The 24,500-nt window shown below is 44.3% G+C and overlaps 1 protein-coding gene across 1 annotated transcript in view; it reads right to left on the reverse strand.

The window, feature by feature from the left end:
• Window positions 1-24,500, reverse strand: part of LOC147705732 (uncharacterized) — a 338,142-nt gene that overhangs the window by 233,971 nt on the left and 79,671 nt on the right. Inside the window, exons 3-4 of the mRNA XM_086932177.1 lie at window positions 20,415-20,508; window positions 20,015-20,069 (exon numbers count right to left, since the gene is read on the reverse strand). Of these exons, the coding sequence (XP_086788303.1) occupies window positions 20,015-20,069; window positions 20,415-20,508 (149 nt within the window). The remainder of the gene's footprint in view (window positions 1-20,014; window positions 20,070-20,414; window positions 20,509-24,500) is intronic.

A 24,500-nucleotide genomic window follows, 5' to 3' on the forward strand; every position in this document is an offset into this window, starting at 1 on the left:
AATGTCCGGTTTTTGGACTAGTTCTAACCAGTCTCGTAAATGTAATTTGGAAGCCAGGCCAGCCACGTTCCAGCTTAGTATTTTTAAATTAGGATCAGCAGCGGACTCCATTGGAGAGGAGTTGGCCTAACGGCTAGGGCGGTCGACCTCGTATCTGGGGAACTGGGTTCGAGTCTGGGCAAGAACGCTGAACATCCTGTGATTCTGGGCAAATGACTTAATCTCCCCGTGCCTAACAATAAAATTAATGTGTCCTCATGTAATGCAACTGGTGCTATGTAAATCGCTCTGATACCCGATTTGGGTCTAGATCGCGCTATATAAAACTCTGTAAAATAAAAAAAATATTTAAAAAATTGAGATACACGGTCCGCGGGTTAGAGGCTCAGTTGGTAAAGAGATAGGCTCAACTAATACTACTGAGGGGTGTAGTCAATCCTGACTATCCATATCAGACAATGGCAAGAACCTGTTATGCATAGAAGGGGGAGGAGCTCCGAGATTTTGGACCCAAAGAGTGGTTTATAAATAGCCCAGGGGCAAAGCCCAGATGTGTGTTGGGGTGTTAGAGTTGATCTCCTGAGCCATTACTATTGATTTGACCAAAGACAGGTTACGAAAGTTGATGACTATACAGTCTCCCTCGATGTTCTTTGCGGACTGTCCCACCCAGACAACTCTACGGATCATAATTATGTTGTTGCTAAGTGACGCCCTAAACCCCTTGTGTTTGGATAACCAATCAACACTTTTATTGCGTAGTTGGTCCCAGGTTTCAACTTGGTTTGTTTTAAGGGGAGGTACGCCTGCCAAGAACACAACTTAAGGACAAGCTGCCGGTGATAAGTTCAATACCTCCCTACTACACTTTGGATTTGGGGTGCCCACGGGGTCTGAACCACCCTCAAATAGTTTGACGCCCCCAGAGATCACACTGACCCGAGCGCTAGTAGAAGTACTCAGAAAATACAAGGCAAATGCGAGTTTTTCGCTGGCAAGCTATCATCACTACCAATATCAGAAGTATTATTTTGCCCCTACAGGACTCCGATACAAAACATTCCTTTACATTATTACAAATTCTACAAGAACTGGTAGGTGGGATGGACAATGGAGCACTATTCGGAATTTCTGTGTTAGGGGTATGGGCATCATTCTTTCGGACATTAAAGTCTAACCCCCCTCCCCCTCCCCCGAGCTTAACAGGGTCCATCGGTTTAGTCTGGGAACTTAAATTGGCTCCAAGTTTGTCTAAATGAGCCAGTCGTTTAATCAGAATGGCAAAATTATTGTCCAATAAGTCTTTCACACTTTCATACACACTGTCCGCAACAAGATTGATAAAAGGGACCCCTTGATTGCAGCACTCTGAAGAGGGAGAGCCTATATTAGTCTGGGTGCCGACAGAGCGACTAAGCTCCTTATTTGGAATGTGTGCAGAAACTTCAAGAGTCTTAGGCGTGCAAGAGGCATGTATCCACTAGCTCAATGCGGTGTGCGAGTTGAGCTTGGGCAGGTAGGTTTTTTTTGTTTTAACACGGATAGGTTTTGTGGGCTCTCTCTCGTTTTACTCCAAGAGCTGCCTCAGGGACTTCAGGGATTGTAGAGGGGACCGGGTTTGATGGAGGTGCTACTGTATTTAAACCATCGCTTAACTCAACAACACAGGCCTCAGTATTAATATTGGGACCATTAGATGAACCAATGTTTAAATTAATGCCCATCGGATTGCAAGGGGAGGGGGGAGAGTAACATAGGCAGCCCCAATCAATGGACCAGTCAAGGGAGCCCCGAAACCAAGGGAAAGACGCCTCTCAGTTAATTCGATCTCGTTGGCTATGATGTTGACAGCTCTTTCCAACATACTGTCAATACTTGATGTGACAGGTCGCTGTTGGGGTAACCCCTCACGCTTTTCCATGTTGGATGCATAAGGAAGAGAAGCTTAAGTTTGACGCACTCACCTCGTTGCAGGTAAGTAGTTAACAGGTGAGAGAGGGGTGGCTTAGCCCAGTCTCCTCTGGCCTCTGACTGGCGAGACGGGCCCGCTCTTAGCCCTGGCTTCACCTGGGCGGCACGCCCGTGCGCTGCAGGAGCCCCTGCAGGATTTTAAGGCGCCTCCTGGCGCGAAACAAACGTTGACGGCTGCACAACGGCGCTGGAAGCCACGATGCGCGCTGGGGAGTGCGGTCCTCTGCTCTACCAGCTCTCGGTCAGCTTCCCTCTCGCGGTCTTGGCCCCTAGCGTGGGGTCGAACATGCAGCAACAGGGCGTCCTTACATACGGCCGGTGAGCTGAGTTAGTGAAAGACAATTTCAGATTGAATGTGGCCGATCAAAGTTTGCAAAGACCATTTTTGTTATAGAGACTGCCGGTGGAACAGATGAAAATTAGATCAATGTCCGGGAATCCCTCTATTGGATTAACTCTATAAAGGATTCAAAGTCACCCCAAGCCTTTAATACCAGAGATATGCAGCCCACATAGTAAAGATGAGAAATACAAAATAGCTAAAAACATTAGTCTTTGAAAACCTTCATTGAAATAAGAATATTTCGCACTTTGACCAACCAACATTCAAAACTTCAAGGTGTTGCAGCTTATTTTTAGGGCTCGCTGAGCCAGCGCACGCGCTGCCCTGCGAGACATTTAGTAGTGGGTTTTGAAAAGTCCTACCCAAAGGCTTTTGCCGGCCTCCAGCGTGCAGTTAAGCGCGCGTGGACGTGCACAGTCCATCTGGCTTTCTGTAATGGCTCATTAAGCCTTACAGTGCGTGAATCCCCTCCCCTACCCCCTCCCTTCCCCCACTCCCTTCTAGTCAGCTTCTGTAGTGTAGTTCCTATATTCCCAATAGGCTCTGCGCATTGAAATAACAAACGATAGTGTAGACGTAGGACTGAGGTCGACTAGGTCTCTATTGAATATGTTAGACTTAATTGTGTGTGCCAGCTAGCTCAGAGGTAACTAGAAACTTTCTCGAATAAACAAGAAGGTATTAACTTTCCTGAATAGACAAGAAGGGATTAGCTTCTGACAACCATATCACATGACAACTTTGTTCCCCCTGCAATAAGGAATATCTCCAGAGTCGCGGAAACAATAGATAGCTATTTCACTCAGTCAATCGTGCATGCTTCGTTTCACCAGAAATGCAGAGAAATAGAGAGACGGGCGTTTTCAATAAAAGGGTTATTTATTGAGCAGTCTTCTTTCTCATGCAAGAGAAATGAATTGCCACAATTGCAATACTTGTCATAAAGTAAAGTGCATAAGTAAAAGTAGTATTATGAAATAATACTGTAAAAGCATTTATATGGTTTCTAAGCAATAAGATACTTAAAATGGATAAAATACATACAATGATAAAATGATGACTACTCAACTGGTGTTTCGAAGATACGCCTACCCCAGTGTACCTAACCTAAGCCTAGTACGTGGGAAGGAGTAGATGAGTTACAGTTTTTTGCCAAGAATCTGAATCAAGAATTCTCTAAGGGTCTAACCAGCTCCGTACCTTGGGCATAGAATGAAGGAGGTCTTGTATCTCTCTCTCAGGACTCCGCCTGTGCCGATGACCTCGCACCACTAAAGAACCCTCCCAGCAGACCCGGCAGCAAGAAAACCCCCTGGTTCACCGACGAACTCAAGGAATCCAAGAAGAACTGCCGCACCCTCGAGAAAGCCTGGCGGCTCGACCAGACCACAGGACTGCCCTCAAGCACGCCACCCGCAAACACCATCAGCTGATCCGTGCCACCAAGAAGTTGGCACTCAAAGAACGAATGGACAAAAACGCCCACGACAGCAAGGAACACTTCAGCATCGTCAAAGAGTTCTCCAACCCCAGCGCCAGAAACAACTACATCACTCCCTCGCAAGACCTCTGCAACTCACTCGCCTCGTTCTTACACCGCAAGATCACCGACATACACAACAGCTTCGACGCACAGACCACGCACCCTACCACCGAACCAACGCCCGCCACCACCACCCTCTGCAACTGGACCCCGATCAGGACCGAAGACACCACCCGCACGATGAACTCCATCCACTCCGGATCTCCAACCGACCCCTGCCCACACCACGTCTTCAACAAAGCCGACGCCATCATCGCACCCAATCTCCGGGACATCATCAACTCCTCCTTCCACACCGCCACCTTCCCGGAGAGCTGGAAGCACGCCGAGCTTACCACCCTCCTGAAGAAACCAACGGCGGACCCCACCGACCTCAAGAACTACCGTCCCATCTCGCTCCTTCCTTTTCCGGCCAAAGTCATCGAGAAGACCGTCAACAGACAGCTCGCCGCCTTCCTCGAGACGAACGGATCCCTCGACCCCTCGCAGTCCGGGTTTCGGTCCAACCACAGCACCAAGACCGCCCTAATCGCAGCCACCGTCGACATCAGAACCCTGATCGACAATGGGGAAACAGCGGCCCTCATCCTCCTGGACCTCTCTGCGGCGTTCGACATGGTCTGCCACTGCACCCTAGTGAAGCGCCTCAGCAACATCGGAATCCAAGAGAAAGAACTGGAGTGGATCATCTTGTTCCTCGCCGGAAGAACCCAGAGAGTCCACCTCCCCCTGTTCAGATCAGAGGCCACCGAAGTCATCTGCGGCGTACCACAAGGATCTTCACTCAGCCCAACCCTCTTCAACGTCTACATGAGCCCTTTCGCAGCCATCGCACGCCAACACAACCTCAACATCATCTCCTACGCCGACGACACCCAGCTGATCCTCTCCCTCACCACCGACCCCACCACCGCCAGAGCCAGCCTACACGAAGGGATGAAAGACGTCGCCGGCTGGATGAAGAACAGCCACCTTAAACTGAACTCAGACAAGACGGAAGTCCTCATCCTGGGATCATCACCCTCCGCCTGGGACGACTCCTGGTGGCCCCCGGCCCTGGGCACCGCTCCCAAGCCAACGGACCACGCATGCAACCTGGGCTTCATCCTGGATTCCTCCCTGTCGATGACCAGACAAGTCAACGCCGTCTTATCTTCGTGCTTCAACACCCTGCGCATGCTCCGCAAGATCTTCAGATGGATCCCCAGGATGACCGTTACCCAGGCACTCGTCACCAGCCGACTGGACTACGGGAACACCCTCTACGCCGGAACCAAAGCCAAACTTCAAAAAAGACTCCAACGCATCCAGAACGCCTCCGCACGACTCATCCTGGACATCCCCCGACACAGCCACATCACCGGACACCTGAGAGACCTGCACTGGCTCCCAGTCAGCAAGAGAATCACATTCAGACTCCTCACCCACAAGGCTCTCCACGACCTGGGCCCCAAGTACCTCAACGACCGCATGACCTTCTACACGCCCACACACCAGCTACGATCAACCAGCCACGCCCTCGTCACCGTACCACGCAACAGTAGAGCCACCGCCGGAGGAAGATCCTTCTCCTACCTGGCAGCCAAGACTTGGAACTCCCTCCCCACCCACCTTCGGCGAACCTAAGACCATCTCTCCTTCAGGAAGCAGCTCAAGACCTAGCTGATCGAGCAGTAACATACCCCTCTCCCCCAGCGCCTTGAGACCCTCCCAGGTGAGTAGCGCGCTTTACAAATGCCGTGATTGATTGATTGATTGATTGAGGACTCGATCTCCCAGTAACCCGCGAGGGTAGCAGGGAAACACTGGAGCTGGATTTCTCAGCAGGAGAAAAGACAGCGTCGGCTTCCTTCGGCACTCGTATCAGCAGGGCGTCGGGCAAGTAGATAGCCGATCTGCTCCAAACCACCGTGTGTTGCTTAAGGCAGATGTTGGTATATTTATACCTGTAAGGTGCCGAGTTGGACGTAAGGTTGGACATAAGACGTCACTAAGAACTGGCAGTTCTTTCAGGACTCTCAGGAGTTCTAGGACAAATCAAAGCAGAAGCAGGGGGAATTCCCGGGCTGCTGGAGGCTTGGATTGTTTAAGAACACGTTGTACTTTCTAGGAGTCTATGGGAGTAGCCTTGGACTGCGTTGGCTAGGACTTAATATGGATATGATTCTTATGCCTTTATAAGGATATGATTTGTTATAACCACATAAGGGCATAAATCGGGAATATCGAATTAGGGTCCTAGATACATTCACAACACTCACTCCACGTATAATGTCCATCATTACTAAATACTAAGCAATACTAAACATATAACGATACATGTGTTTTCCAGCCCACCCCAAAATACATTGTAAGCATTTGAAATGGTATATACACGAAAGAGGAGTATAATACTGTACATTTTTGTAAGCAGTGGTGTTATTCAGATAATGCATTTTTTGTACATTTAGAATGTTGACTGAATGATTCACGAAATTTACATTTATGAAATGTCTCTTAATACAGAAGAGAAGGTCGAGACCATTTCATCACATATTTATACAAGACTGTACATGTGCTAGAGGCTAAGTCAAAATATTGTCTCTAGATATTTTAAAAATAGAAATCTTGTTCTCTAAGAATAGTTCTACTTTAAGCAGAGTATCAAGTGCCAAAAAAAGAGGTAAATATTGTGGGAACTGGAGAAAATATTTCGCTTTCAGGAAGAAAAAATAGTTCCAATGTTTTTTAGAAATTATGTTTATCAAAACTGAAGGCCGAATTCAAAGTTCAGGGAACACTGTGTGCTCGCTTTTTCAAAAATTATTCTCGTTGTTAGGAGAGAACATTAACTCAGATAGGCTGGTAAAAAATTTGTCTACAACAGTAGGTGAAAGTTGGACCAAATCCGAAAAAGTGGAAATAGTGCATATATGAGATTCATTACCGTCAGCATTATCTGCAGCAATGTTCACAGAAGGTTGCACCTGTGTGCCGCTTTCTTCTCGTACCTCACCACCACCTAATCGTAATGGTGAGGTCTCAACGAATGCAGTCATCAGAATGGGTAGCCGCTGGGAACAACATGTTGCATGAGCCGTTGCAGAACCAAGCAAAGTATCGACATCCATAGGTACTGCTGATGGGAGTGTGAGACAGACGTCTAACACGCATTCTTCTCCGCAAAGCAAGCATCGTAGAACAGGTACGATGCAATCTTGCCAGATTGGTCTGAATGAAAGAAACCAGGTAGTATTTAGATCTCTTAGCCCAGCCAAGCCGAGGACTTTAGTGATCCGCGCTCGGTATTGCATTGCTAGGATCGTGTCTTCCATTGTAGCCTGAGTTTTGTCTGTGACTTGACTTGCCATATCGGAGCAGAAGGAACAAAAATAAGATTCCTGCTACGAGTCCCAAGATGGGAGGCAGGCCGTTGAACACAGAATGCACGAAATTCGGGAAGATGCCAAGAACTGCTTCAAAGGGTGCTAACAGTCTCGAAAAATTTGTCTTAAATACATGTGCGATGCCACTGGTATCGGACATGTTTAAGATTTGACTTAACATTTCTACGAAAAGTACGGGGCAATTTGTAGATAATAATGCATGTATCTCTGCTGCTGTCCTTGCAACTTGCAGATCATACGTTTCTCTAGACAAGGTTTTTGAGAAGTTGGCCTGGTATATGATGACCACTAATTCTAGTGAGCACCTTGTACCAGTCCAAACGACCCTTATGGTGATTGGTTGTAAGTCAACCTTATAGACCAGCTATCCTAATGGTAGCGTGGACAAAGCAGTCTTAGGCTAAACTCAAGAGGGCATGTGAAGCCAGCTGTTTTACCATATGCAATCCCTTTTAATACAAAATGAAAGGACACCACACAAGTTATATATTATAAAATAGATGTATTTATTTCTAGAATAATCCCCTTAACTCTTTATGCGCACAGGAGCACAAGCGTTAAACAAAGGACACAGTATAACATACAATAAGCTGCACGATTATAGATAGGCCGGGTGGCCACTGAAACCATATATTAAGAAAGTGGTATAAGAACCACGTCACGAACAATGAAAAGGCCTAGGGCCTTGGGAATCGCTGGGCCTACACTGGACTAACGAAGGTTAGGTCGGGAGAGGCCCACAGGATACAGGTGCAGAGTCTATAGGCAACCGCGTTTCCCATACAAGTCAATGGTGCGTAAAAATCAGAAAGTTATAGGTTTCGGAGGCTTCCGACTGGACTAGAACTTAGCCACTTAAAACAAGGACACTAGAGGTGTAATCCCCTATGGGAGCTCCGGAGTTAGCTCGTTACCTCGCTCACAGGAAGCGGGTGCATAGGTACCAAAGTGTGTCGGGTTTCGTCGTGGAGTTCTATGGAGCCTGGAGATGAAGATAGTGCAGGCGACCAGGAGAGAAGAGTCCGGTTGGATCCAAGGGTGGATCGAAGATGTAGAGTACCTGAAAGCAGACGGGACAGAGTTCAGGTCACTAGCCAGTGACCAGCGAGGAACCAGGAAGGAACCAGGCGATGTCTGGTTGCGATCAGGTGATGTTGAGGTGTTTGTCTCCGCTTCCACGTGGAGCAGGAGGGATCGATGATGACCAGCTGGTGAACACGAGCTGTCCCACGAAGGCTCTTGTTGTTGGCGGTGTCGGTAATCGATGCGGAGTCACCAGGCCTTGGCAAAGGCAACCCACGCAGGATTCGAAGATGTCTTTTTGATCGGACCGGGAAGGTCAGATCGGTGGCTCCTTTTCAGGGGAGCTGGGGCCAGTCTGGAGCAACCAGACCAGCAGTGTAATTTCAGTGATTCGTCGTCACAGAGGCCACTATCCAACGGGCAAACGACCGGACAATGCGGGGAGCAGGAAAATGCAAAAGGGCCCCACGCAGCACTCAGCGAGTGTGGAGAGGTGATCTTTGGTGCAAGAGCTGCTCGGGCTTCTCAAACCCCAATGCACAGCTTCGAGGGGACCTCAGGACCTGCACAGGAGGCACTTCGTCGACTTTTCAAGCTGGCCCGTCCCACGTCTCACGTCGCATCCACGGGTCTAAGCTTTGCTAGGACTGTGGATCAGGCTGTTGGAAGTCTGGGAGTCCAGGTCTGGTCGACCTCTGTCGTTCGAGCTCCGGCGGGAGCAACGGCAAAGGAAGTCTTGTTGCGCTGATGGTGCCTGCTTGCACAGGGTGGCCACTCCTTGACCACAAGGGAGATTCTTCAGTCTTCTACGTCGAGTGGGATGTTGAAGGGTCCAGATGTATGTTTCAAAGTTTCAGTCAGGATGATCTAAATTGCATTGGCACAGCTCCTACCTTTATTCCAAATCAAGGGGCTGGATCACCTGCTAGGTCCCTCCTATGGGTGGAACCCGGGAAGGGGGTGGTTACACCCCTTTCCCTTTGTCCAGTTTCGCGCCAGAGCTGGGGCTGGAGTGCCCCAGCACCGGTTTGAACTGGGCTATGCATGGGACGCCTTGTGCGCCCCAGGCAGTGTCTAGTTTTATTCAGCCCTCCCTGCTACAATCCACTATCTCCTGTCTGGGGTGGTGTAACACCTCCCTGTGACAGGATACCATTTGTCCAGGCCTCCCCTGCCGGAGTTTCAGTCAGCAGCAGGAGGCTAGACTTGTGTCTGTGGCAGCAGCATCCATTTTGTGATGCTGGGGCTCTGGTTAGATTTAACCGCGTTTAAGCAAAGTAACATGTCTTCTCCCTCTAGAAGGGTGGAATGCTACCCCCGTCGCCAGGCCTGGTGAGGGGGTAGTATTCCAAAGCGTATGACACCTTACACGACATGTTTTGATAAAGCCAAACCAAAGTTAGCAAGTAACCGCGAGGATTATAATGCACTTAAGAGTATATGGTATGGCAATTTATTTATTTATTTATTTATTTAATTAATTTGTATAGCGCGTTATAACCATCGGGGTCTCTAAGCGCTAAGCAATATCCCAGAACAGCTAAGGGAGTTGGTCCCGAAAGCTGCAGACAGGCTCAGCTCATGCTAGAGCACCATCTCACATAGAACCACACACTCTGCCTCCAGGATTGATAAAGCCTGCCATAGGAGTGACTTATAGGTGTATATGTGTCCAGATATAGGTATACTATATCTAAGCAAGGGGTGATTACACGACCTTGCCCCAGCTGAGTGATCAGCCAGTTGTGTCAGTTTGGATAGCCAGCTAGGGGTGGCAAAAGATATGCTGCAGCCCCTGGTAGGCCTTGGGTGCACCTATGCCCTGGGTACCTATAGTACACTGTACAGGGGCTGATAAGGTGACCCAATATCCAAATTGGAGATGTACCTAGGGTACATGGAGTCCATTTTACAGAGAGAGCAGATAGTTGGCCTGGGATCCTGCTAATCAGGGCCCAGGCTAAGTCGATACCCAGCTAAACACTAGGCAAAAAAATCGGGGGTAACCATAGTCAGGTATCCACCTTCCTACAAGGTTAAAGGCACAGTTGTTTGTAAAAGAATAGACTTCATTCTGCTTAAAGTATCAATTCGAATAGAAGAGATATTCAAAGAAGGCCATATTGCCGCCTCCATGTCTGGTTTGCTGTTTGGATACAATACTTGCATACAACAAGTGACCATGGAAGTAACGCTCACGAGATAAGCTTTTCCTGGCACAATGCCACGACAGCTCTGGTAACTTATTAGAACTTAGCTGCCATTGGAAAGCTGTCTGAAAAAAGGCTCTATCTGTGTAGCAGGGGTGCCGTGCAGTTGACATGAAAGGTTATTTGATGAACCTTCGCAGGCTCCATGCAAGTTAATTCCTTGACACAGAAGTGTACCACTTAGTGATTTTTTACAGTTGTTACCACTAAGAAATACTTCTTTCTTGCCCCCACTCCAACATCTATGTGTATAAGGCAAATTCCAGGTTGACTTGATATATCCTTTACCCAACCTTTCATACAGGCCTGCTGGTATATACTTTTGGCAGTATTGAAACTGAAAAGTTGTTATGGGGATTGTAATGGTAATTTTTCTAGTTTTTCAATGCTCAGCACCGTATAGCCTACCCTCTTTGTGCCAAAGAGATTTGTTTATCAGTAAGTTTAAAGATAGAAAATAATGACGTTGTGTTGATTAGACGCCATGGCACGTTGTCTGAACGCAGATTTTGTAACGTCCAGTCTAACTGTACAATAGAACGTAATTGGGCCTGGCCATGTTGTAACATTAGCATATCCTTTTCTATTATATCAACAGCAGATGATACAATGCTGTCCAGTGAATAAATTCTGGAGGACAGATTAGTTCACCCATTTTCCACTACAGACAGGGATTTTTCCAAATTAATAAAATTCTCGTATTTTTTCAGCAGTTTCAATTTGTGTTATTTTCCAAGCTTCGTTGTAAGCTGCGTATATATCGGCGTATATGAAACGTTTTTGACGCCGTTTGCGAGGTCCCAGTAAGAAATCTCGCAAGTCAGCCCCTTCTTTAAGTAAAGTTAAGTGTTGCTTAATTTCGGGTATTGTGGATTTCTGTAGCCATTCGAGGCATAGTTTTCCTACACTGTATGTTGTTATTATCCCTGGATGTTGTCTCTGGGAATATCTTGGGTCTGGCCTATTCGGTTTGAACCCCTGTATTTTGTTCAGGAATCTATCTTGACAGTCATTAGTGTCTGTGGGCCAGATCAACCATTTGTTCCAATCAGGATTTGTTCTGTTTTGTTTTAAAATATAGGACACGTCTAACCCCTCATCTGTAGTGGTATTTCGATCAGGTATAGGCTTTGGTATAAACAGGTTGTTTAAATCTTTTATCTTGGCTAGGCCAAGACAGGTTGTTTGTTGAATGGTATCATTCAGGAACATTATTTGTTCTGGGATCATGCAGCCTCTGAATAATGATTCTAAACCTTGTACCTGCCATTCTTTTGTACCCCAGACAGTTTGTCTCAATGTTGTTTTTCCAAAATTCAAAACCAAATGTAGACATTTTTTCATAAAACTTTTCAGAATAAATCAGTTTAGTATTCGTCAACATGTTTTTCATTCCCGTCTTATTCATAATTTTAAAATAAAACGTTTCTGGATCCGTGATATTAAACCCTGAGAAGTGTGGGGATTTCTCATAAAATGTTTTCAAACTGCCTTTTGGCTGAGTTAGACAATGTTCCCATTGATTATAACTGAAAACATTTCTAGGATTCGCAGATTTATGCAAATAATGATGCCCAAAATGATTGAAGCAATACATTTCTTCATAACTCGATGAACCCTGCAAATAATCAAGTTCTGTAAATGTTGTTGACATTTCTAAATCTATCATATTATTAATATTTTCGAAGTCCCAATCATCAGAGAAAGTACTAGGTGATACAAAGTTACTTAAAGAAATCTTGAACCGATGTCGATATTTCAAGAGCTCAACCGGGCCATAGATTTCGTAATCAGTATTGTCCCATGCTACACCACACCAGGTATAGGAATGACTGATGTTCACGGACGATAGTTCTCTTTTTTCAATGTGAGATGATCTGTGAGGTTTTAGAACCAAGTTGATGTTCTGACTTGCTGTGTCCATTGTACTGTATTTTCCATCAATCATTCTTCCCAAGCTTAAAACTAAGATGAGCCAGAGCAGGAGGAAAAGTACACCCAACACAATCCACAGTTCAATCCAGGGTGAAATCAGATATGTTTCTCCAAGTTGATGAAAGAGTTCTGTAATTTTGTCTTTGAAAGTTCTGTTTGCTGGCTTGTCTCCATGTTCACTTGGATCATCAGAAAAGTCATCAAAGTTGATAAAAGTAGCCAGATGCAGTTCTGTCAATTGTTGGAATTGCTTCCAGATTCGCATTAATCTTTGGATTTGCTTCTTCCTTTGCCATATTAGTATAGTCAGAGGCTACATCATTGTAGACAGGAGTTTCTTGACGAACTGTTGCAATTTGGGTTTCAAGAGGCACAAGTTCCATGGCTTTGTTGCATAGTCCTTTTATATTCACTGCAGGTTCATCAAATGTGATTAGTCTTTCAGTTTGAACCTCTTGGATTGTAGCAAGGTTTGGTCTTCTGCTACTTCTTGGGAGTCCACTGGGCCAACTACTTATTATTGACCACATGGTTGTGGTTTTACCAGGTCGACTGATACAACTCGGTTCTCCTTTTTACCAGCAAGGGGCGGTAGTACTACTGATCTTGTTCCGCTGATAGCTAAGACAGGTACGGCTTTTCTGTAAGAAGGCCTAAATTCCTTCTTCACCGCGATCTTTTCTCTGACCAGATCCCCAATCTTTGGAATCCAGACAGGTCTTGCTGGGACAGGTGGTTTTTCTTCAGTGGCCGTTGGCTTTAGCTTTGTGTTACTTAGACTTTTTCTTGTTTCATTCAAGTCCTGTAAAACAGGCAAACGATCTTTGATATCAAAAGCTTTTTCTCTCACCACAGAAGTCTGTCAATCGAGATCTTCGATTATCATTCTTGTACCAAACAAAAGTTCATACGGAGTAATTCCCCCAGAGAATTTCTTGGCAGATTGTTAATACTACGTTGGACACTTATTAGATGTTTGACCCACCATCACCCGAACCTAATAACCTCACTGTTATAGATTGCTTTATGTCACGTTTTTTTCCCTCCACTACCGCATTTCCCTCAGGATGAAATGGACTAGAGTACCGCAATGCAATGCCCATGCTGCCCATGGCCTCCTTGTAAGCTCGAGAGCTAAATGCAGGACCCTGGTCAGAATGTAGCATGCCAATTGCGTATGTGCGGATAAAGACTCGCAAATCTTTTATAACCGTTCTGGCGTCAGCCGAGCGCTGGGGCCACATCCAAATGAATCTCGTCTTAACATTTATGGGGTCGCATTTGTCCGGTCGGGCGACTGCGTGTAGATAGTTTATTGCTGTCTAATAGAGGTGTCTGGGCTGGTCTTACTGTGCTATGGTCAGATATCTGGTCCGGTTCATAACTGCGATCTCTATTGCATTCTTGACAATCCATAGCAAAGTTATAAACTTGCACGCTCATTCCCGGCCACCAGTATTCTGATTGCAATTTTATTAGAGATTTCAGGATCTCTTGGTGCCTCAGACCCATTTCCATGTGTGCTTCTTTAATCAAGTAAGCCGTCCGGTTCGTGTTTGGAATTACTCTATCCCCAACGGAACGGAGTTCGGATCAATTATGTATGTATTTCCGAGTGGATACTTTAGAGGTAACGCCGCATAATTGCTTTCCATTGAGGCTTTTACTGCTAGTAGCGTTTCTCCATCTATTTGTTTTTTAGAACGCTTTTTTGTAGCTACGGAGGCAGAGTCTTTCGTAGTTCTTTCTGCAAAAGAACTACTTGTTCCCATAGTTTTGTATTTTTTATTGTGCCACCTGTCTCATCTTCGTAACCGTTTTTAATCCAGGTCTGCATGGAATGATTGTAAGATTCGACGCAGAAATACGAATCGCACACTATTAGTGTGGGGAATTGGCGAACATCATTTTCGAGCGCCATCTTCAAATTTTGTAGTTCAGCTCGCTGAGCTGTACATTTTCTGAGTGATTCAGTTTTAGTGACCATCGGTCTGAATTTACCTAAGTGCCAGCGACCTTTAACAATCGCACACGCAGCATTGTAAACTTTTTTATCCACAACGTAGTGTTGTGCACATCTGTCTGTGTAGATTACACAGGTGTACTGTTTCAGGAGGTAGAATTTCGATCGACGGAGGACATTCTTGTTCGTATTCTAGATGTTCTAGCTTTTTCATTTTGGGATCAAATGCGTGTATCACGTCCGTTGTATCAAGAGAATTAACACATTGTATCCATTTTGGATCTAATGCATAGCATTTGGAATGCTCGGTCTTGTTACTGCTTCAAGGGCTGATACTGCTGTTAAAACAGATATCCTCTTCCGATGAGCTAGGGGTTTTTCTTTTGCTACAGCCGTTTGAACAGCAGTCCGAATTTTTTCAGTAGAACTGAATTTCATTTCAGCTTGTGTGTACAAGTGTGATTTGTAAGCTATTGGTACCATTTCTCCCTCATTAGAGGTCAGGTATGTAAATCTGCATCTTCCTGGGATGACTCGGATTACAAGGTTGCGTTCGTTTGCGCATGTTTGCAGTTTTGTTTTAGTTAACATGTCTGTTTGTAATGATCTTAAAATTTCTGTGTGTTTTTGAGTCCAATTAACTGGTTTGAAATCAGGTTTTATTAATTCGTAGAGCGGTTTAACCCTCTCTGCATAATTTAGAATGTAAGTTCTTCTGAAATTCAGGAAACCTAGAATCGATTGAAAGTTTTTCAGCATTTTTGGAGCTTGGAGTACTGCACACTTCTCTAAGAAGTCTGCTAGGCTTTTGCCTTCACTTGATAATTCATATCCTAAATATAGGACAGTCTGGTGGGCAATTTGTGACTTTTTAAAGTTAAATTTGTACCCTTCAGATGAGAACCAAAGTGTGATGGTGTTCACTCTTTTCAAGTCTGTCTCCAGGTCACTGTCTGTAAGATAGATGTCATCGACATAAGATAATGCCTCATCAACATACATTTGTAGTAACTCTGTTACCCTGGCTGAAAATAATCCTGGGCTATTCTTGAATCCCTGTGGGAGACGACAAAATTGCTTTTGGGCCCCCATGCTGGGGAAAGCGGTTAAATACCTGCTTTCTGGTGCAATGTTTTGACAGAAAAAACCATTTGAAATATCTAATGTCGTTTTATATTTTTTGCGCACGATATTATTCATTAGTGTTGCACTGTGTGAGTGTTGAACTGCAAATGTTTTGCAACAAGAGTTTAGGTGTCTGTAGTCCAAAACTAGACGATATGAATTGTCCAGTTTGGAGACAGGAAACAAAGGATTGTTCATTTGTGAGGTGCATGTTTCGATCACCCCCTGATATTCAAGTTGATCTAAGATCTCTCTGACTTGTTTTTTAGATTCTTGCTTAACAGGATACTGCCTTTGTGCAGTGGGTTGATTTTTTAACTGGATTTTATGGTGAGGAGAATCCTCATCCCATCCTACATGATTTTTATATAATGCAGGGGCTTGGGCCACTGCCCATTTTCTTGCATATGTGTATTTTTTATGAATTGGAATGTGATTTGAGAAGGCAGGCATAATCATTTCTTCGCCATGTGGGCACTCCCTAACAAACTCTGGAGGCCAGTCTTTCTCTGCTAGAAGGATATCATAGCCTTTAGATAGATTCTCCCAAAAGAGACCTTTTATTTTCCTAGTTTTGTCCACCTCTATACGTAATGTTATTTCATATAATTTATGGGGCACACTAACTCTGGTGTCTGCAGTTTCCACCTGAATGTATTCATTCGTGTCCACTGTCTCCAGAAGATTCATCAAAATCTTGCGAGCTATGGTCACTTCTGCAGCGCTGTCTAGCATTGTTTGGGCCCACTCTCCGTTCTTGAGTTGTGGCCTCAGGATCCTCGGCATGTTTTATTTTAATACTGGCTACCTTCTTTCTGGGAAATTGTAATTTTTTACTTTGATGAGCAGGTTCTTTGTCTTTGGACTTGACGCGCTCTTCTTTATGTTCTGACCGCCCTCTTTCCGATTTCTGTGAGGAAGTCTGAAATGATCGAGAGGGACGTGTATCAATATCTTGATATCTGTCAGGTTTTCTCAAATTTTCCCTATTTCTAAGGTTATATCTTTTTTCAGAGGGCTCCCGTTGTGGAGACTTGCCCCCCCTTTCTGGAGATCTATCTCTTCGTTGGGGAGAGCTTCCTCTGGTCTGAAAATGTTTTTCTCTGGGAGTGGTTTGCTTATTACCCTACCACTTCTTCTTTTGAGAATTGAGATTATTTTTAATGAAAGTCTTTTCAGGATTTTCAGTTCATTGGGGTTTTAATGGTTTCCCACCCAAACTCTCTCTACCTAATTCTTCATAGGATTTTTCAATTATTCTGGCAAGTTCAAAAGGTTAGTCTGCTATATCTATTTCTTTTAATTTTTGGCGGATCGCCACGGTGCTGCTTCTCCTTTTATGTTGGCTAGTAGTATAGCCGAGACTTGCTTAAAGTCTTTCAGTAATTTCATACCTAGAGTAAAAGCAGGTTCTGGACCATATTCATTTTGAATCTGTCTTAGTACATCTGGTATAGCCGCCATAGACGGAACACCATGTGTTTTGTGTAGATTGAAGCAAAGACTGTTCCCCAAGTGTCACAGTCCTCCACATGTGGTGTAATCCCCATTGGTAAGCAGATTGTCAGAATTCTGTGTTTTTAGTGAGGGGTAGTATCAGGAAATACTGCCTCTATCTGTGTAATTTTTTGAGCTAACTAGAACGGAATTTGTTCCAGTTTTGCAGGTATTTTACCAATGACTGATTGAATAGTCTGTGGTGTAATTTTATTTGTGTTGCCCCGGTGAGGGGTGTGCTGTTGAATTTTTATTGCTGGTTGGACTGTTAAAGTCTGCATGACATATTGTACCAATTGTCTATATATTTTAATTAATTGTTTTAGTTGAACTAAAAGTTCTCTGTCTGACATTTTTTCAATATCGGGATGTGGTGTATAGCTGGCTAGAACCGGCCATGTGGCTCCTGGTCTACCTAGTGGACCGAGCCTGGTAATGTGATTTTGATGTTTTAGGGCGCCATTAAACCAATGCTCATGCTCCTAAGTTATTGGAATTTCAACTTCCTCTAAAGGAACGTATTACTCTGAAGGTTCCTCTATTTTGTAATAGTGGAACTCGCGTGTCACAGCATTTGCTGCTGGAAAAGTTATCCATGAATATAATACCTCTGTCTGCCGATATTCATGTGCCTCGACAACAAATATGACTGTACCACCTCTTGATGATACTTCATTTTCTATACGTTTTATAGTTAAGGTTTTCCTTACATTTACCGGGATGAGTATTGTATCCGGGTCATTTTGTTGGAGAGTTGTGTCTTCCGCTAAAGGTTGAGCTGCCAAAGCATCTCTTTCGTCTTCACTTCCCGTCATTTTACTGACTGAAAGTTTGCAGAGCAAGTTTCAAGGAAACAAAGATTAGGGGCACAATATTTTGGAACACTGTATCCTTCAACGTTGACTAAACCATAAACTAATACAAAGGAACCTCTTCCTACTAAGTTTTGGCGGATATTAACCTTTTACCCACTCCAGACGTCTATTGGAGTTTTTACGGGAAAAGGGGTCTGTGTGAAAAGCACGACTGAGTTACTCTAGTATCTAGCGTTAAATGATCGCCTTACCAAACGTTGGGCACCATGTAGTGTAGTTCCTATATTGCCAATAGGCTCTGCGAATTGGAATAACAAACGATAGTGTAGACGTAGGACTGAGGTCGACTAGGTCTCTATTGAATATGTTATACTTAATTGTGTGTGCCAGCTAGCTCAGAGGTAACTAGAAACTTTCTCGAATAAACAAGAAGGTATTAACTTTCCTGAATAGACAAGACGGGATTAGCTTCTGACAACCATATCACATGACAACTTTGTTCCCCCTGCAATAAGGAATATCTCCAGAGTCGCGGAAAAATAGATAGCTATTTCACTCAGTCAATCGTGCATGCTTCGTTTCACCAGAAATGCAGAGAAATAGAGAGACGGGCATTTTCAATAAAAGGGTTATTTATTGAGCAGTCTTCTTTTTCTTGCAAGAGAAGTGAATTGCCACAATTGCAATACTTGTCAAAGTAAAGTGCGTACAGTAAAAGTAGTATTATGAAATAATACTGTAAAAGCATTTATATGGTTTTTAAGCAATAAGATACTTAAAATGGATAAAATACATACAATGATAAAATGATGACTACTCAACTGGTGTTTCGAAGATATGCCTACCCCAGTGTACCTAAGCTAAGCCTAGCACGTGGGAAGGAGTAGATGAGTTACAGTTTTTTGCCAAGAATCTGAATAAAGAATTCTCTAAGGGTCTAACCAGCTCCGTACCTTGGGTATAGAATGAAGGAGGTCTTGTATCTCTCTCTCAGGACTGTATCTCCCAGTAACCCGCGAGGGTAGCACGGAAACACTGGAGCTGGATTTCTCTGCAGTAAGTCAGCAGGGAGGGTCGGCTTCCTTCGGCACTCGTATCAGCAGGGCGTCGGGCAAGTAGATAGCCGATCTCCTCCAAACCACCGTGTGTTGCTTAAGGCAGATGTTGGTATATTTATACCTGGAAGGTGCAGAGTTTGACGTAAGGTTGGACATAAGACGTCACTAAGAACTGGCAGTTCTTTCAGGACTCTCGGGAGTTCTAGGACAAATCAAAACAGAAGCAGGGGGAATTCGCGGGCTGCTGGAGGCTTGGTTTGTTTAAGAACGCGTTGTACTTTCTAGGAGTCTATGGGAGTAGCCTTGCCGTATTTGGACTACGTTGGCTATGACTTAATATGGATATGATTCTTATGCCTTTATAAGGATATGATTTGTTATAACCACATAAGGGCATAAATCGGGAATATCTAATTAGGGTCCTAGATACATTCACAACACTTCTTTCATTGTTGGATCCATTTCACAGGGAAGCAACTAAATGAAAGAAGTGGGCTGCTTGCGCGCACCACTCGCGGGCTTGTTTCATTTTCATCCTGTTGTCCAGGGCCATGATGGGTATCGATCGGGTATCGGCCATGAAGAAAGTTCTTCACCCCTCATCAGCATATGGTTAGCAGTGACCACTGCTTCTGGACAGCTTGGTAGAGCTTTCTGCTGGAGGGGCACTGCCAGGCAGCAGCGCTGTGTGTGGGGGCTGGGCAGCCCCTGCTCCCCACCTGCAGAGGCCTTAGGATGTCTGCACAAAATGAAGCAAACAGCCGGGCCCATTAGCTTCAGCGCACCGATAGAGTATCTAACTTAGTACTCATGCTTTGAAATGGACACTAGGTTTTCTTGCATTTAGCACGAGCTGCTCTCCCCCCCTAAAAAGGCAATGCTATTGAGCCTGGATTGCCTCCCACCGGACCTCTTACCTTGTCCATTGACTATCAACTTGTACAATGTATGAAGTCTTGTAGCCACACAAACTCTTGTCCCCTGTAAACAAGGAATGTAGGCGAGACCTATTGGTTATGCCAATGCTTGTTTGAAGTTCAGTTCGAGTTTGATGTGTGATACGGTGTACACCAGAGCCATTTCAGTCCCCCATGCCAGATGCCTTCTTTGAAGTACTAATTTTACCCACATATGATAACTCTCACCTTCGAAGGTCTGAAGAGGTTTGAAGTGAGGGTACAGGTGTAACGTAGCATTGCCCTGGGAACAAACAAATAAAGTTAGATATTTAAATGAACTATTGTGACTTGTTCCGTTTACAACGAGAAATACTGTAAGAAAGATGCGCACCCCATGCCTAAAACCTGCTATAACCTCTGCCTGAGAAACAGTGCAGGTAAATCCTTAACTTGATGGCTGTGATATTTTAGCTAAGTTAAGCTAAGACGTCCCTAAGGCACACCATCTACCCCACTCCCACCAACTGAAATGAAATGAAAAAGGACTTAACAAAAGCTGCTATAAAATTCAGAAAAGCATATACTGCCCGAGACAAAACTTGTTTACTGTTCGCAGGTCATGGAGAATACTGAACGTAATGCTCACCGTCAATGACTCGCGCTTGCGACCGCTGGTGATAAAGGTGAAGCCCTGGGTCTCAATAGCCACGCCGGTCCGCTGAATGTGTTCTTCGATGTACCTATGTGAAAACATGAGTCAGAGTCTTGGGATGTCGATTCGCATATGATTAATTCTCCTTTATCAATCCTTTCCCAAATACTAGCACATGCCTTGAGAGCCAAGTATTACAGGCAAAGGTCGGAAGGAGGATGAGAAACTATGTAAGCATCAAGAAATGCGTGATAGAACCGCAAGAAGTGTGTGTCCGCCGCCGCCCCCCCCCCCCCCCTAAGTATGCCAGGGTGGGCAGAAGGCTGCTCAATCGCACACATAATTATCTTAGGCAAATTAGTTGGACCGCTGCTCCCGCACATGGAACTTAAAAAACTCTTCCCAAAAGATGGGGCTGATTTGACACGTGCATCATCAAGTGCAGGGACACCCAGATTTGCTTTTTATGTTCGAATCAGTAGCCCTCCATGGAACAATCCAGCACAGTTCGTCAGATACAAGCCATTGGAAAAGATCACTTCAGTTTTTTTTAACTTTCTTTAGAGTAGTTCATTGGTCAAGCTTGCTGTAAATATGCCCCTGCACTAACCCTTTGTCCTTTATCTTAAACCTTAATGTTAATGCAACTCAAATAATCAAATTCACAGTCTCAATCTGATGCAGGTTGGCTCTGGAATTCATTGCTGCTACTGTCACGAACGTACAAGATTTCATGCACCTAATTTTCCCCTTGCATGTTCAGAGTCTATCATCAAATCCAACGTGAGTTCCATGATCTTTAGTAACAATCTGCCTTTCGCTCTCCTTCCTTTTGCAGCTAAAAACATTACGTTCTCGGTAAAGCAGTATTAATCCAGGTTTCGGACTAGAAATTCTTTATTCGATACAGCACCAGACAGTTTCCATCCAATTTAGTGCAGAAATTAGTTTTAGAAGGTGCCCAAGACAGCATTCAGATATGCTAGTGATGGAGCAAGGACTCCTAGAAAAGAGACTTGCTCTGAAGCAATCCTCTCATTTAACTTCTTAACATGGTATTACGTATTGTGTAAACGAATGCGCACCACATTAAAATGAGGGTTAGAGAAGCTTGCATATGTGTTTACAAACGTAAGTAACTCAAACACATTTCTAAAATGGCTGCAAACGGGAAATCTTTATTGCGCATGAGTCAACTGCATCTGCGCAGAATGACGAGCTGTCGCTTGGAGGGAAATTCTTGCGCATGAGCAGAAGGCACTAATATGGAGTCTTGCAGACTCGTGTGCATGGCACCTGCTTAGCTAAAGCAAAGAGGAGTTATTTTACTAAAGCTAATGAGGGGAAGTAATAATAATTAAAAGGGAATACGGTAGAGATGGGTAGTATACAGTGAAACCATTTCTGAAAATAACATTTGACTTTTTGACTTTCTGATTAGTGCGTATTTGGGGCTCTTGTGTGTGTCCAGAGTTTACTAAAGCATGTGATTCTTGCGTATGCCTGTTGAAAGTGAGCCGGAATAATGACGATGCATTTGAATACAGTCCGAGGACACAAAAGTTACATACCCTGGGAACAAGGCACTGAAGACATCTGGATGAATAAACTTACATGTCAAATCAAAAAAATTGTTTCAAAAGAAGTGTGAATATGGGTGAGAATAAAGTTTATGAATAAAAATTAAGGGGTTGGATTTATGAACAATGGGTTGATAGACTATGATGACATAAGCATGGTGTGATGATCATCCCCCCCCACCACTCCGCCTTGCCTGTCCAATTAGATTTCGTATTTTTACAATATTGCAAATTTAGTGGGTGGAACATTGAAGAGCAAAAAGGTATAACTGAGGTAGTTTTAGTTAGAGAGATGGTGAGGCTGTGAGCCGTGTGTGCTGTCGGAGTAGCGAGAGATGCTGATGAAGAATCGAATGCAAACCCATCTATCCTAAATTAAGTGGATTAGAAAGAAGATCGCTGAAGAATCTCGAGAAGGAAGAAAGTGTCAGAGAGGGGTGCGACGCAATCGTCTGTGCCAGAGAGGTAATCTAACCTGTCCTGAATCCTGTTGTGAAGTCTTTGTCTCCTGAACTATTCCAGGGGACCCTTATCAGCCCTCTGGCCAGGGGGTTGGTCTTCACATCATCCTTGGTAACTATAACTTCATGTTATAGTTACCAGGGATGATGATCTTTTCTCTCTGTCCTCCCCTTTCTGAGAATAAGTCATTGCAAATTTGAAGTATGTGTTGATGATTTGATTAATTGAATCTTCCTTCCTATGAGCCACGGGGATTGCACTATATATTCGAAATGGTTCACATGCCAGTAAATTTAGATAAAGACTTAAAACCTAGAGTCTGTGGTCATTTACTTTAAGTTATAGAGGTTTTAGAATTTAGTTCATTATCCCCATCAATTAGTTCAACTAATGGTCCATCCACCAGAGGAAAGAACTTTTTGATCAGTAAAAGGTTAGTTAGGAATGGTGAATAACTAATCTTGATTTGTGATCACCCCCACAAACTTTGACTCCTGGGGTTTACTCAATTGTGTGTTTATGGTCCCAGGTGGGTATATGGTAGTAGAGTATCTGTTGTTGGCACGCTGCTGGATCAGTTTTCTGGCAGCAGAGTTATGGTTATTATTGACTTAGTTTGGTGATAACTGCTTAACCGCAGCAGCAATTCCGCCACGGTTTGATTAGGTGGGCGGGCCGCGTCAGCCAACGGACGTGCGCAGCACTACGGCAGTAGTGCTCGCGACGGCCGTTGGCAGACGGGTGCAATGAAGGGGATAGGTATTGATTACTGATTTATGTTTAACAAAAAGAGTTAGCGTCTTGTTTTATGTTGTTTGGAAAATTCCCAGGGAATGAATAGCGGGTGGTGATAGAAGCCACACTGCAGTGAGGTTACTAGTCTGTTGGAATAGCACTGAGAAGCTATGCAGGGCTGGCCGTGGTAAATTAGGGACTATTTCGTATCCAAGTTGAGTGCGAGTTAAAGCGAAAGGTTTGCTGGTGAACCTTTGGTCTTATATCACCTAGTAAGGGTAACACTGAAGGAGTAGCATGTTCTCTTGAGCTTGAATGAAGGGTAAACAGAGGTTTTTACTCGCAGTGGCAGAGTAGCAATTCTGAAACTCCAGAACAAGTCGGAAATCTATCCTTTTTTTAGCGGAACAGGCAGAGCAGCAAATGTTTTTATGTTGTTAATAACAAATTTCATTAAAGAGAAAAGAAGTAAAGAAATACGTTTTCGTATTACCTTGTGAAGGGAGGGTCTGTTGCAGGAGTTGCACTGACGTCACAGAGAGCCGCGCTGGGATAGGTTGAAACAGTGGGCGTGTGACAGAAGCAGATTGTAAAGGAGGGGTAAGTAGCAAGGAGCAGAACCGACTACATTGAAAAAGGGCTGTGCTGATATTGGTCATACCACGGCTGAGCCGGAATCTGATTGGGTGATTGAATAGAAGCTGCTTTAGTATTGGTCGATGAAAACAATTTGTATGTTTGATTCTGATTTGCCTTTTGGTGCAAGTCGCCCCAATAGAAAGGCTGGAGGGTTTGCGGATTATTGTTTCCTACATCGAGTATCTAGAATGTATGGAGAAAATAGAAAAATTGAATTAATAAAGAAAATTAATAATTTCTTTAAGAAAGCTAAGCCTGTGTTGACTAGAGAAGGAATTCCTCATCCACCACCAAAAACGCCCGCTTCATTCAGGATGATGGAAAGAGGATATCATACTTGTGTATGGATGGCGAATTGGATAGAGTATACGAAAGGTGATGGTGTTCTAGCTTTCCCTGAAAATGGTAGGTTTAATGGGAGAAGTCTTCAGAATTTAAGGATGAGAATAAATGATTTGGACCCAAGACCTAGGTTAAGGCAGTATGAGGCTTTAGAAGAATGGGAGACAGTCATATGAACGAGAGAAAAACAGGAGTGGGAGATTTATGGGACCTTTTCCCAGATAGTTACCAGAGTCACATGAGGGTCAGATGAAGCAATGGAGAAGAGCAATGGTCTGAGAAGGTTTATATCCAGTGTTTATGGCTGAGGAACAGTTAGGGG

Source organism: Lissotriton vulgaris, chromosome 7, assembly GCF_964263255.1.
Source record: "Lissotriton vulgaris chromosome 7, aLisVul1.2, whole genome shotgun sequence".
NCBI classification, from domain to species: domain Eukaryota; kingdom Metazoa; phylum Chordata; class Amphibia; order Caudata; family Salamandridae; genus Lissotriton; species Lissotriton vulgaris.